The sequence below is a fragment of the Pteropus alecto genome, unplaced genomic scaffold (assembly GCF_000325575.1).
Source record: "Pteropus alecto unplaced genomic scaffold, ASM32557v1 scaffold185, whole genome shotgun sequence".
In the NCBI taxonomy this organism is placed as follows: Eukaryota; Metazoa; Chordata; class Mammalia; order Chiroptera; family Pteropodidae; genus Pteropus; species Pteropus alecto.
In genome coordinates this window covers 5,275,582-5,287,613 of record NW_006438088.1, presented here as the reverse complement: position 1 = coordinate 5,287,613, position 12,032 = coordinate 5,275,582, and the positions used below count along the sequence as shown (strand labels likewise).

At 41.2% G+C, this 12,032-nt stretch overlaps 1 protein-coding gene across 1 annotated transcript in view; it reads right to left on the bottom strand.

Annotated features, from left to right (window-relative positions):
* HIVEP2 (human immunodeficiency virus type I enhancer binding protein 2) overlaps window positions 1-12,032 on the bottom strand; it is a 192,360-nt gene that overhangs the window by 10,369 nt on the left and 169,959 nt on the right. The window contains 3 exon segments of the mRNA XM_025049270.1: window positions 2,489-2,664; window positions 6,056-6,210; window positions 7,202-12,032. The exon segment at window positions 7,202-12,032 is cut by the window's right edge and continues 39 nt beyond it. Of these exon segments, the coding sequence (XP_024905038.1) occupies window positions 2,489-2,664; window positions 6,056-6,210; window positions 7,202-12,032 (5,162 nt within the window).

Genomic DNA, 12,032 nt, shown 5'->3' with positions numbered 1-12,032 from the left:
CCTATTGTTCGAAGAAAAAAGAAAAAGGTTTTTATGTCAAATATGCAGTCTGATGATGATATAGATATCTATAATTATGTTTATACATATGAATGCATGTGCGTTTCTATAGATTTATATAATTGTTAGATGGAATGTAAGGAATTATGAAAACACTGATCCAATCACCTTTGACTTGTAGATCCAGGGAACCAATTCAGTTTTAAGGGCCGTAATATTATCTACGCCCTTTGATGCTGCTTTAGCAATGTACAGTTAATGCCTTATTTTTAAAAGTAGGTTCACTGAATTTAGGTGGAAACTCTCAGCCTGCTAAAATAGTTTAGTCCCCTTGTAGGGGTGTTTAGCTTACTATTACTATTACTGTAATACATGAGTCACAATTCTAAACTTGAACACTGTTGTTTATTATTTTACTTACTTTATTTTTGACTTCACATATTGCTTATTGCTTATAAACCTATGAATTTTATGTGATATGTTGAGAACTCCAAACAGACACATTTCTAGGTCCCTATTGCTCTCATTTATCAAAAATTAAATCCACAATTTTTCTAAAAATCTCTAAGATTTTCATAGCAAATCATCAAGAATTATAAAATCTATAAGTTAATTAACTATATCTATAAATTAATGGAAATCACCTGCTTCTTCAAGAGTGCAAGTAATCGTATGTGGATGAGTGTGGATGTTGGGCGTGTCAAGATAATTTACTTAGATCTTAATAGGTATTTGTTCTATACGTTTTCAGCAGGCAGTCAGGCATTGAGCTTTCATCTTCAGGGAAGGTGTGTAGTTAGAAATCTGGCTCTGACGGAACCCTATCCTGGCTTTGGTTTATTGAAGTCTTGAACTTCTGAAGGGATTACAGCAAGGAGAGAGGAGCAGAATGGCAGAGAGAGGGCACCTAAAGGAGTGGCACAGGCATGGAGCTCTGATGACATGGGTTTGGTTAACAGGAATCTCAGCTGGAGGTAAAAACTGGTGGGGTTTCCCAGGATGTTTGGCTCATTTTAAGATTCTGAGTCATTTGCACATTCCCAAAGGGTAACTAGGAGGTTCAAATAATGATCGAGAATAAATTATTTCCTGCTAAACTCCAGGACAATAGTTCAGAGCCAAATTTAATTTGATTTTTTTCTTTTTTAATAAAACTGTGACGTTCTTTCACCCAGGGTTTTACACGACTCTACCTACAGCCAAATCATATGCCTAGTGAAGATATGTCAGTTGTAATGACTGGTGGATTTGCAGTATTTTCTAAAACTAAAGTTTAAAATTTCTTATCTCCCAAGGAGTTTCTCAGTGAAATTCTATATAAAAGGATTGACTGTGAAAAGGTGAATGGCATTTAAAGGACCTTATGTTTATTTCTTTTGAAATGCAAATGAACACTCCCTTCCCCTTCCTCTGGCTTCAAAGAAGGCATCCTTGTAATATAGGTACCTTGTTAATAAAAAAGAAACATATATCAAGAGGCTACACATTTATACTTCTGATAAGCCAAACAATTCAGGATTTTGGCTATAAGAGAAAATGGATACACATTTCTCTACCAAAGATTATTTATTTGATATTTATTTTTCTTGATGGGTGGTGGAGCAGATTAATTGGTATGCAAATTTAAAGTTAAAACACTGGAGATGATATAAAGTTAGTGAGGGAGTGTCTACAAACCCGTTAGCTCTAACATACTTACCTACAGTAAGTAGTAAAACATGGTGCTGCAAAAGTCAAGCCACCTCTAGTTCACTCCTGTTTGTATCCAGAGAACGCTGGTTTTATGCATATTATGACTTTGTAAAATGACAGACATGTAATCAAAGCAAGCTTCTTGTGTAAAATAATATAAATCTATCTGTTAAAAATAGTCATTTTTTGAAATGACCGAATATCATTTCAAGGCAAGTCCTCATTTCCTGATATTAACAGTTGTGGCCTGAGAGTAAGAAATTGTCTCTATGCTGATAAATACACAGAACCCAAGCTATCAAATTTCTATACATAATTAATGCAACTGTGGATGGAGAGGCCCACCTGGGAGTCTGTGGATTTCTACATTATTTATAATCCTGAAACTGACCATGGGCACATTTTTTCTTCCCAGCTGCTGCTTGCTTTTCTAATGTCACTGCATGGATTGTCTTCCTGCAGTATTTCTATAGTGGTGCAAAGATTATCTAGACCACATAACGTTTCCAGCATGAAGTAATAGCGATCCAGGTAATTCTGAGCCACTTCCTTCAGAGACAACTGGCCTGGGCCCAACTCTACAGCTCTTACTTAAGTCATAAATGGAGCCTCACTGTCTCAAGTACATCCTTTGATCACTTACATAAGGGAGAAAATATATTTGTGGGGTCATATTTTCACAAACATCACCATCTTATTGTCGATGAAAATCAGTTATAAAATGGGATTCAGAAGTCAAAGTAACCATAAAAAAAAGTGGTTTTCCTCTTAAAAAAAAAAAAAATCAGACCCATACCTTTCGTTTTGAAGGCAAAGTTACATAACTTGCATACATAAGGCCGGACATCAGTGTGAGTGCGGATATGCTTTTTGAGCATGCTTGGCTTCTTACAGCGAATCCCACATTCTTCACAAATGTACTTTCCACGACCACGTCCTCTGACGTATACATAATCTTCATTTGACTTATATCTATTTAAAAAAGGAGAATCCAGTATGTTTTCAAATACTTTAGTGCATTATATAATCAACCCAAAAGCTAATCATATGCATGGCAAATTTTTATGAGGGGCTTTTAGGATTACTCAGCTTTACTTCCAGAAAGCCTATGAAATTTATGTAGTAAATGCCTGGAAGAACTAGATAACAGATTTGGCCTTGTAAGCATAATGTAATTATTTTCTACATGGAGTTCAACATGGAATTGGCTCTTCTATTAAGTAGAAATCTATGGACATGGTATAGATGTTCAAACGGGCTTATATAAGCCTCAAAGAGTTGTAGAGCTGTGCCTTACTACTTTTGGAATCTAGTGAAACTTCCAACCAAGAAACATCCAAAAAGTTATAGCAACATATTCAAATCATCATATATCATTAATATGACATCATTTAAGATGTGCATGCACAACACACATATACTCTAAATTTGCTAAAATTAATATAACTGATAATAGAATTCTTCTTTACAAGTTTCTACTCTATTTTTAAAATCTTGGCACACGACTGTCTCAGAAATTTCTAGCTTACACAGGCTGAGCTGAGCTCACCAACTGTTGTCTACAGATTTGATCTGCTCTTCCCAAGGACCATGAATCTGTACTAAAGTGGAGTCTAAATTCCAAATGATGTCTGGAAGGTGCAGTTACATAATAAAAACTAGAGATTCAATCAAATTTGCATTTGTCTCTGGAAGGATTTAATTGAGAAGTTTGAAAAGATGTCTAATTTTAATCAAATCAGTTAGATGAACAAGGTCTTAGGTATTCTCTGTGATAATCGACAGAAGAAAGCTACCCAGTGCTCGACAGTCACATTTTGTTTAGAATACAATGAAAAAGTTCAGTAGCATTTTATTAAATAGTTAAATGAATATCATTAACTTTTAAGTCACAGCTAGGTTAGAATTATGGGTCTAATGTCATTCTTGAAAAAATATTCCTTTTGAGGAGTTCTTTTTATAACTTCAAATGGTAAACTGACATACAACATGCCCTAATTCACTTAAAGGCACTAGATTTACAGGTTTTTGTTTTTGTTTTTGTTTTTTGACATTCTAAGAACATTGTAAACTTGTCCATTTGTCCTAGTTAATCCATCATCAGGAATAAAAGCAGGTTCAATTTAAATGATCTAATGCACTGAAGGATTTTTAAGAGAGAAAATCCATCCACATATTTAAATACAACTCTGCTATGGATGCTATTTAATCTTAACATTATCTACTTTTTGGTTAGTACCAATCCAGGGGAGGATTAAGTAGTATCAAAGATACGAATAGTTAACTTCGCATGCTTTTTGCTCCCTTAAATCTGTCCCCTTTTACAAGAAGTTTTTAATGTCAACTTCTACTTCAAAACTTTATCTTTTGTCTCATATCACCTTTTGTAATAAAACAGAAAATAACCTAAAGATGCAAAATGTCTTTTACCTTTTAATTTCACTATTCTCTGCACCAAACTAGATGAAATTACCTAAGGAATATAGAATAAAACAAATAATTCCATAGAAAGCTAGTTTTCTTTAGGGAAGGATATTTTAAGTTTATTTTAGCCCATCATCATAGTTGATGGGAAATACATTTCATCTTCAAATAATATAATTCTATTTTAAAGTCTTAGCTGATTAATTCCAGAATGAAAAAAAAAGTAAAATTCCGTAGAAAATATATTTGTATATTAGAAAAATCTGTACAAACAAATAGTTACCATTCAATGGTTCTGTAGATCCATGAATCTACTTGGAATGAGAATTAATGAATTTTGAAAAAATAATTAAAAGGGTATGTTTAAATTACTAAATTTATGAATTACATAAGAAACACACACACTTAAAAAAATTGCTCAGTAATACTATTTTTTTTTTAAGTCATCACTTTGTAATCACCAGAATGAGACCTGATAATATACTGCTTGGAATGAACACCTGGTCAACACCAGGCAGAAGTTGGGTCACAGATTAAGCCACGACTGGGACTTAGCCCATCACACGGGGCAATGGAAGGAGGAAGAAATGAAATATGGGCACAATCCCTCTGGACCATCAAAACACAGCAAGAAAACGTTCACATACACTTTGTCACTTGTGTCCTTCGTTAGTGGAGATGGGCTCCCCAAAGCATAGAGTAACTGAAGGCCTCGCTAATCTAGTACAAGTGCATTGCTATGGAGAAGACTGCTGAATGAAAGAGGATTGATTCAGTCACAGGGACCTCTCAGCCTCTGAGGAAAGGTAAAATCTATATTTCTCTCGTTTGTGTTAAAAGGCGAGGGGTGTCACAAAATATTTAGACAAGCTTTATGACTACATATAACCGGTTTTAGTGATGAAAATACTAGATGTCCATCCAAAGAGGGCCAAACCTAAGAGGCAACCAACTTAAATCATCCATCTCCAAACTAGTAATTTATGTGAGAAATTCATATTTTATATCAGGAAACACTTAATATTCTATAAGTCAAACAGATAGCATTATTCTGTCCTCTAAATATAATAGGAATAAATTCATGCTCATGGAAATATTTAAATTATAAATCTGTTGTACAGATAAGGCTATTTACATCATATTCCCCTAAATAGGATTAACGTACTTTAAAATATTTTAATTGTAAAAACAAAAATTTGTTTTTTTTCCTCCCACTGACTGGATTGAAGATACATTTCTATCGAAATCTAAAACTAGACATTACACGTATGTGTAATTTTTCTTAACTATACAGGTAATGAAGTCATTGAACCTCATTACTTGTGTTTCTACAACTTAGAATTTGACATTTAAAAAGGAATTCCTAAAGAGAGAGAAGTGTCACAGACCAGAGGAATCTGGAGAAACATGACAACTAATGCAATGTGGTACCCGGGCTTGGATCCTGGAGCAGAAAGAGGATATTGATGAAAGTGGTGAAATCCAGAAGTGATGAAGCCTGGAGTTTAGGTAATAATAAAAGCAATAAAACAAACAAATTAACTAGTTCTTAAGGTTACACATGAGTGTGCATGATGGCATTTTTGTAAGCACAGAATAAAAATATGCCCATTAATAACAAAATACTCATTAAAATATTAAAGAATAAACTTTCAAGATTCCACCAATTTAGTTGATTTTATACTAAATTAGAGGCATGAAAATCTAAAGCAGAGGCTCAAACCATACAACATAGGGATATTTTCATTAAAAGGGAGTCACGAAAGCAAGGAGACGAACTCATTATCTATTACCAACCAGACTTCGGAAACGTGAACAGAAAAGTAATTTGCTTCACACTTCTAGCTCGAGTAGATACAAAGTTTTCCATGCAGACATTCAGTACCAACTGCTCTGACTTAAAACTGTATGGTTTACATTTGCACTTATGTTTCCTTACCCTCCTTCAAAGATTTTAATTCGGATTGGCTCAGTGTGTTTGGATCCAATATCTTTATCTCCATGAATATCTCCTTTCCCTCTTTCCTTTAAGATATTTCCCACTAGTTTCCTTTCTAGTTTGCTGCCAAATAAAAAGGACGCATCAGGTTTTATCTGTAGGACAAAAAGAGAGAATCATTTCATATGCTTTCTCTGTGACAGAGAGGAAGCCCACAAATCTAGCTTTTCCATGATCTCTGAAAATTAGCTTAAATTCCACGCTAAAAGGCCACGAGCTGGTTACATAAAATAAGGGACAATAGGGATAGAATCAGAAAAGAATGACAGTGTCTACTGAATAAATTCAATATTTTGTTAAAAAAAAATTTTTTTAGCACTTACACTGTGCCAACACTAATAAAAACTTTAAAAACATGTTCTATATTCTGAAGTAGCAATTAAAGCCATCTTTATTAAGGAAATATTTTCAAAAATCATTGAAGGGAAATGGTAACTGAAATAAGTAAAATATATTTTTAAATCCTCCATTTGCTTCTTTAATAGCCGAGCGCAAATTCCAAAGTGCCCCTTATTAATATTTTTATAATTTTATATTCATGGCATCGATAGTTCGATTTTTGAACAAACCAGCTGATTGCTCGGGGGAAAAAAAATACTTTAGAGAGATACATAGAAAATAAATTTTAGTAAAAAGTATTGTCAGTGGGAACAAGCTCTCCGAAGTTTGCAGAGTTCAGTTCTGACACCCTGCACCTCTCCTGCCTGATTTTATTTTTCAGCGTCCACTCCCTGTTCTGTGTCCCTATTTCACAATTTCCGGAATTCCTCACGTCAAAAGAAAAGTCAATTTGCTAGGTCATTAACGTGGGTCAGAAGGAAGAGGAACCCGAAGGAATTAGTCCCGGAGGTAGAATTTTGTGGCACCCTGGTGAAGGAGACACTTTGCGGTTGGGACCTTCCCGAGGCCTCATGACTAAGTTTACATCAACAGCTTCTCTAACTCAAGTAAAACCAGCGCTGCAGAGGACGCCCCCAACTCTGACCTCTGTTTTATCTGCATCTTTAGATCGTATGTCCTTTGCTACGTATTCTGCTCAGCAATCATATCCACAACACAGAAAGCTTTCAGAATAATATCCGTTACCTGAGTGAACTGCTTCCAAGCACTTGATGATGTAAGCTTGCCGGTTCCAGGCCTGTGCATAGCAGCCAGAGTATAAATTTCTGCAGTAATTTTTTGCTTGGACCTCAGAAGAGCCAGAGTGGTCTTGGTGTTCAATCCCGATGGGTTTGGGTTACAGGAACTAATGCACCATGAAGCATAAACCGAGGATTTGAAGGTGGCCTGTTGCACGTAATTGGGTTTTGTATAATTCAAGAAGCACCAACTCACAGTAGTTGTTGTCCGCAGACTGGGGAACTGAAGAATCTGCTGGAAATCCGCCACATCCGTGAAAAGAAAAGTTGAGTTTGCCACTTTCCCGCTTGGGCCAGAGGCCATGTGGACCAGCATGCCAACAGGCAGCTTCTGACCCCGTCCCTGCTCTTCGAGCTGACTGTCTCCCTGTGGCAACAAGGAACTCTGCGGGCTCATACTCATATCAGAGGCTGTCTCATCAATATCTAACTCATCTGAGGACTCTTTGCTTTCAGAAGGCCCACTGGACTTCTGCCCGAGAGAGGGTGCCCTGGAGCTGGGCGAGAACGGCTCCCTCGAGGGCATGCTGGCAGACGGATGGTCTTGAGATGAGGAGGGGGACAGCGAGGAAAAGGAAGATGACCCCGACTGCAAGCCATCCTTTGGCTCAGAAGCACAGCCTTGTCGAACCAGCTGGGGCTTCTGTGGGCGGGAGAGGTCCTTTTTGATGTCTGAGTTGGTTAGTTCCACGGCACTAAGCTCCTCAACAATCTGTCCATACATCTTTTCTTCCTTGACCCTTTTCTGCTGCTTCGTTTCCATGAAGAGTTCTAGGCTGCTGGCTGGAGAAAGCATTCGCTTGCTACCTCCCAGGCTGGCGACGCTGTCAGAGGTGGAAGGTAAGCATAAGGGAATTGAGGATTCTAAGCCAAGAGGTAAGGTCTGAGGTACTTTCCAGATGGGGTATTTTTCCAAGCCTGCGTGCTGCCCCAGCACCTGGGCAATGTTAAAGCCTATCCCTTGCATGGTCGCGCTGGTTACCAGTGTTCTTTGGGTCATATTTTCATCAACTTTGCATATGACAATCGCGGGACTGTTCTGCCCAAGTATCTGAGAAATGCTTGTGTACATGACACTTCCATAGGATGGGACGTGGGTCTGGATCCTAACAGGAACCACTGTTCCCGGTAAGGACTGTAAAGGCCCAGCGTTGGCCAAGGCGAAATCTTCTTGAAGAACCTGCTCAGAGGGAGTGTCAACTGACTTGGTGCTCTGGTCGGACGGAAACTTTGGAAGAAGATTCTTCGAGTGCAGCCCTGATGTGCCTGAATAACACGGGTAAGTTTGCTCTTTCGCGTGTGCATACTCAGGGGCTTTCTTTCCAGTGTGCTCTGCAGCGTGCTCTAAGGGATAGCTAGGATGAATTTCTGCCTGGAAAGAAGGCTTGCCATAGCTCTTCTGAGGGTGTGGTGCAAGGGGGTGTGGGAAGTGGGCCTGCCACCAGGGAGGCTGCTGAGCTGGTAGATGAACCATACAAACAGTAGGATACTGAAACTGAAACAAGGCATTCTGGATTGGAGAAAATGGAATAGTCTCTTGATGTGGAAATAAATGTGGCTGTTCAGGCAAGTGCTTGCTTGAGATATAGGACGTCGGTTGTATCAAGGGATTCCTCAGCGATTCCTGACCGTCCATGTGCATGACCTGTTGTTGGGCCAGGTGGAGAGGCCCTGAGCTCAGCTGGGCACAAGGACCCATGACCTGCTTCCCTGGGTCCTCTGCCTGGAGAGGAGGCAGCACGGAGGTCGGGGCATGGTGCCATGTGGACCTGAGGCCGGCATGCAGATGCTCTATCTGCTCCTGCTTTACGCCCAAATCCGTCCCGGCCTCGCCCTGGGCAATCTCGGGAGACCCACTGAAGGAAGCCTGACGCACCAGGAAGCATTTCTTCCTCTCCCGTGATGGGGACAACGTGGAGGTCGACGCCCCTGCCACCGGAGCGTGGGACAGATTCCCATAATCAAACGATTTGCTCCGAATTTCTGGGACTTCAGTTGGGTGAGGGCAAGGCATCTGCTCGGACGAGCATCGTCGCATCTCCTTTTGGTGGTGGTGGCCTGGGACAGACAGTGAGTACGAACCGGCAGGGACAGTCAAAAACTCTGAATGCTTCCCAAGTTCATCTTGCTTACCAGGTGCAGCAAGCTTAATGGTTTCCTCTCTTTCAAAAGACATTGAGAAGCTAGAGCTATGGGACAAGTTGCTTTCCTGACTGGGGCTACGCGAGAGGCCCGTGCCTGTGGACTCAAAGCTGGACTCTCCCGAGGAGTGCTCCATGTCTGCGAGCCGCAGACGCTTCTTTTTGGGCGGCAGCTTTTCAGCCGGGAGCTGGGAAAGGGTCTCGCTTCTCTGGGGCCACTGAAATTCCTCCACAGGCTTCTCTGGCTCTTTGCTCTGGGCTTCTTTCTCCTTCTCCGGTTTATCAGGCTCCTCGGTCACGCGAATCTCAGGGACCTGAATGTTGTGCTGGCGAACCAGCCTGGGCTGTGCGTGGTAGGACGGCTGCTGAACTTGCTGAGAAGGAGATGGTTTCCCCCCACTGTCGGTGCCATCCCCCAAGGGAGCCCACTCCGGACTCACAGGGGCTTCTGAAATCTCACTGTCACAGGTCTCAGAAGGGGAAGGGGCTTTATCCTGCGCACTAGCCACCAGTTCAGATGACTCAGACCTTTCAAACGAATTGGGTCGGCTCAGCGAGTTTGTGTGTTGAATCACAGAAATCACATTTCCTGGCGGTTTCCTGCCCCCTAGGTCTGACATCTTGTCTGAATCAGTGGCTGACGGCGCCTCCTCTGACCCAAGAGATGGACTTCCGGATTGCAGCTGGGGTCGACATGGGTCAAAGCGCTCAGAGTGACCATGAGAAGGGTTCTCATGCCCGGCCACGGCAAATCCACCTCTCATACCTTCCTGCATCTGCAATTTGGGGTCATAATCGGAAGTCATTATGCCCATGGGAGTGCTTACGACGCTGCTGCAAATCATGGGGGTGTCCTCCTCATCTCCCACACTCTTCTCTTTCCGGCGTTTCCTGTTTTCACATGTAGTTCCAAACATGGTTGGCACGCCCTGCAATGGCACTGAGGGATCCATAAAATATTCTCCGCCATGTTTTAAAGAGCTTAAGCAGGAGATGTCCCTATAGCTTTGCTTTGGTGTTTCAGAGTCTTCCCACTTCTTATAGGGTTTCCGGCAGACATCATAGTCATACCCAACTCTGTCCCCAGGAATCAATTTCTTTTCCTTCAAGGATGAACCTGAGATGCTCTTTAACATCCTGCCATGGTGCTCCGCCTCCACGTGCCCCTCCTGAACGGAAGGCAGTTCAAATGCAGCTTGTCTTCTTAACATGCGCTGAGGGGGTATTCCTACCGTCCCTGGATAGAACACATCATCGGAACCAGTCATCCTTTCATCAAATGAGTGACTTCCTCTCAAAGAAGGAGGAATGCTCAGATTAGTTGCTGAAGAAGTTGGCATTGAGTTGCTTCGAATAAGGGGTGAAGAGTCCACGGGAGCTTCTAAGAGAACTGGGTTGCTGCCTTGGAAATTTGCAGGATAAAGTTTTCCTTCGTTCCTGATAGATGGTGGAACAGTCTGGGATTGTCTGGACTCGCTGTTGAATTTAGTGGATTTCAGCATGCTTGTCTGAATGGGGTCGATTTCGCCTTTGCTTGGGATCAGCTGTGAAACAGGATCTTCAAACATCTTGACCTCTAACCTGGTGTTGACATGAGGTAATGGTTCCATCATACCCTTCCTACCCATCGTGGCACGCTCCTGACTTGCGGTTGTAACACTGAGTGTGTTTCTGGGACTAAGCCGGCAGTATTTTCCAAAGATGATTTCTTCATAAGATTTTGCATTTGTGTTTGGAGGGCTTATTTGCTGCTCTGCGCTTTCTGAGCGAGAAAAGTAACCAGAGTCAGTGCTTCCTTTACTGTGCGGGCTCAGAAGGTTTAGAGATGGCTCAGAATCTTGTCCTTTTTTCTCTGACAGTCTTAGTGCAAGTTTCTGTTTCACTGTGTGAGAGTCATCAGCCTTAGTATTTAAAGTCGGATTAGGTAGCATATCAGAGCCAAAATACTGAGAGCTTTCGTTAGGTAAAGGAATCCCGCTTTTGGGAATAATCAGAATCGGCACCTTCATCGGACCTCCCAGCGATTCCTCCAGGGACCCACGGTAGCCCACTCTGCTGGCAATATCCAGTGGGACTGGCGGACCAGGACTCATTTTGTCAGAAGGCTCAACGAATAGAGAGCTCTCCTCATCTGTGTCTGTACTCTGTTCACCGTCTGAATGTATTTCTGCTTCTACATCAATAAAACCAGCCTCTAGGTCCAATTTAGCTACAGCTGACTCTGTGAAAGGGACTAATCCTGCCTTAATTGCATGGGCATGTGACTTCCTGTGCTTGTACAAATTGCTCTTTGTCTTGAAAGAGAAACCACAAGGTATACATGGATATGGCCGCTCACCAGTATGGGACCTGATGTGTTTTTTCAGCACGCTCGGTTTGGCACATGCCCTGCTGCAGTAAGGGCAAATGTATTTGCCAGGCTTCTTGGGTTTGTGCTCTTTCTTGTGAGCATCTTCTGACTGTTCGATACTTTTCTGGGAGTATTGGCTAAAAGCAGGGTTCAGATTTGAAATCTTTTTTCTGGGATAACCACCACTGTGGCCATGGATAGGAAAAGGAAATAGGTCCTCGGAGGCAATAGACGGCAAAGGGCCAGGGAAAAGCCACGGGGGGCCCTCAAGGCTCTGATGGGGCTTG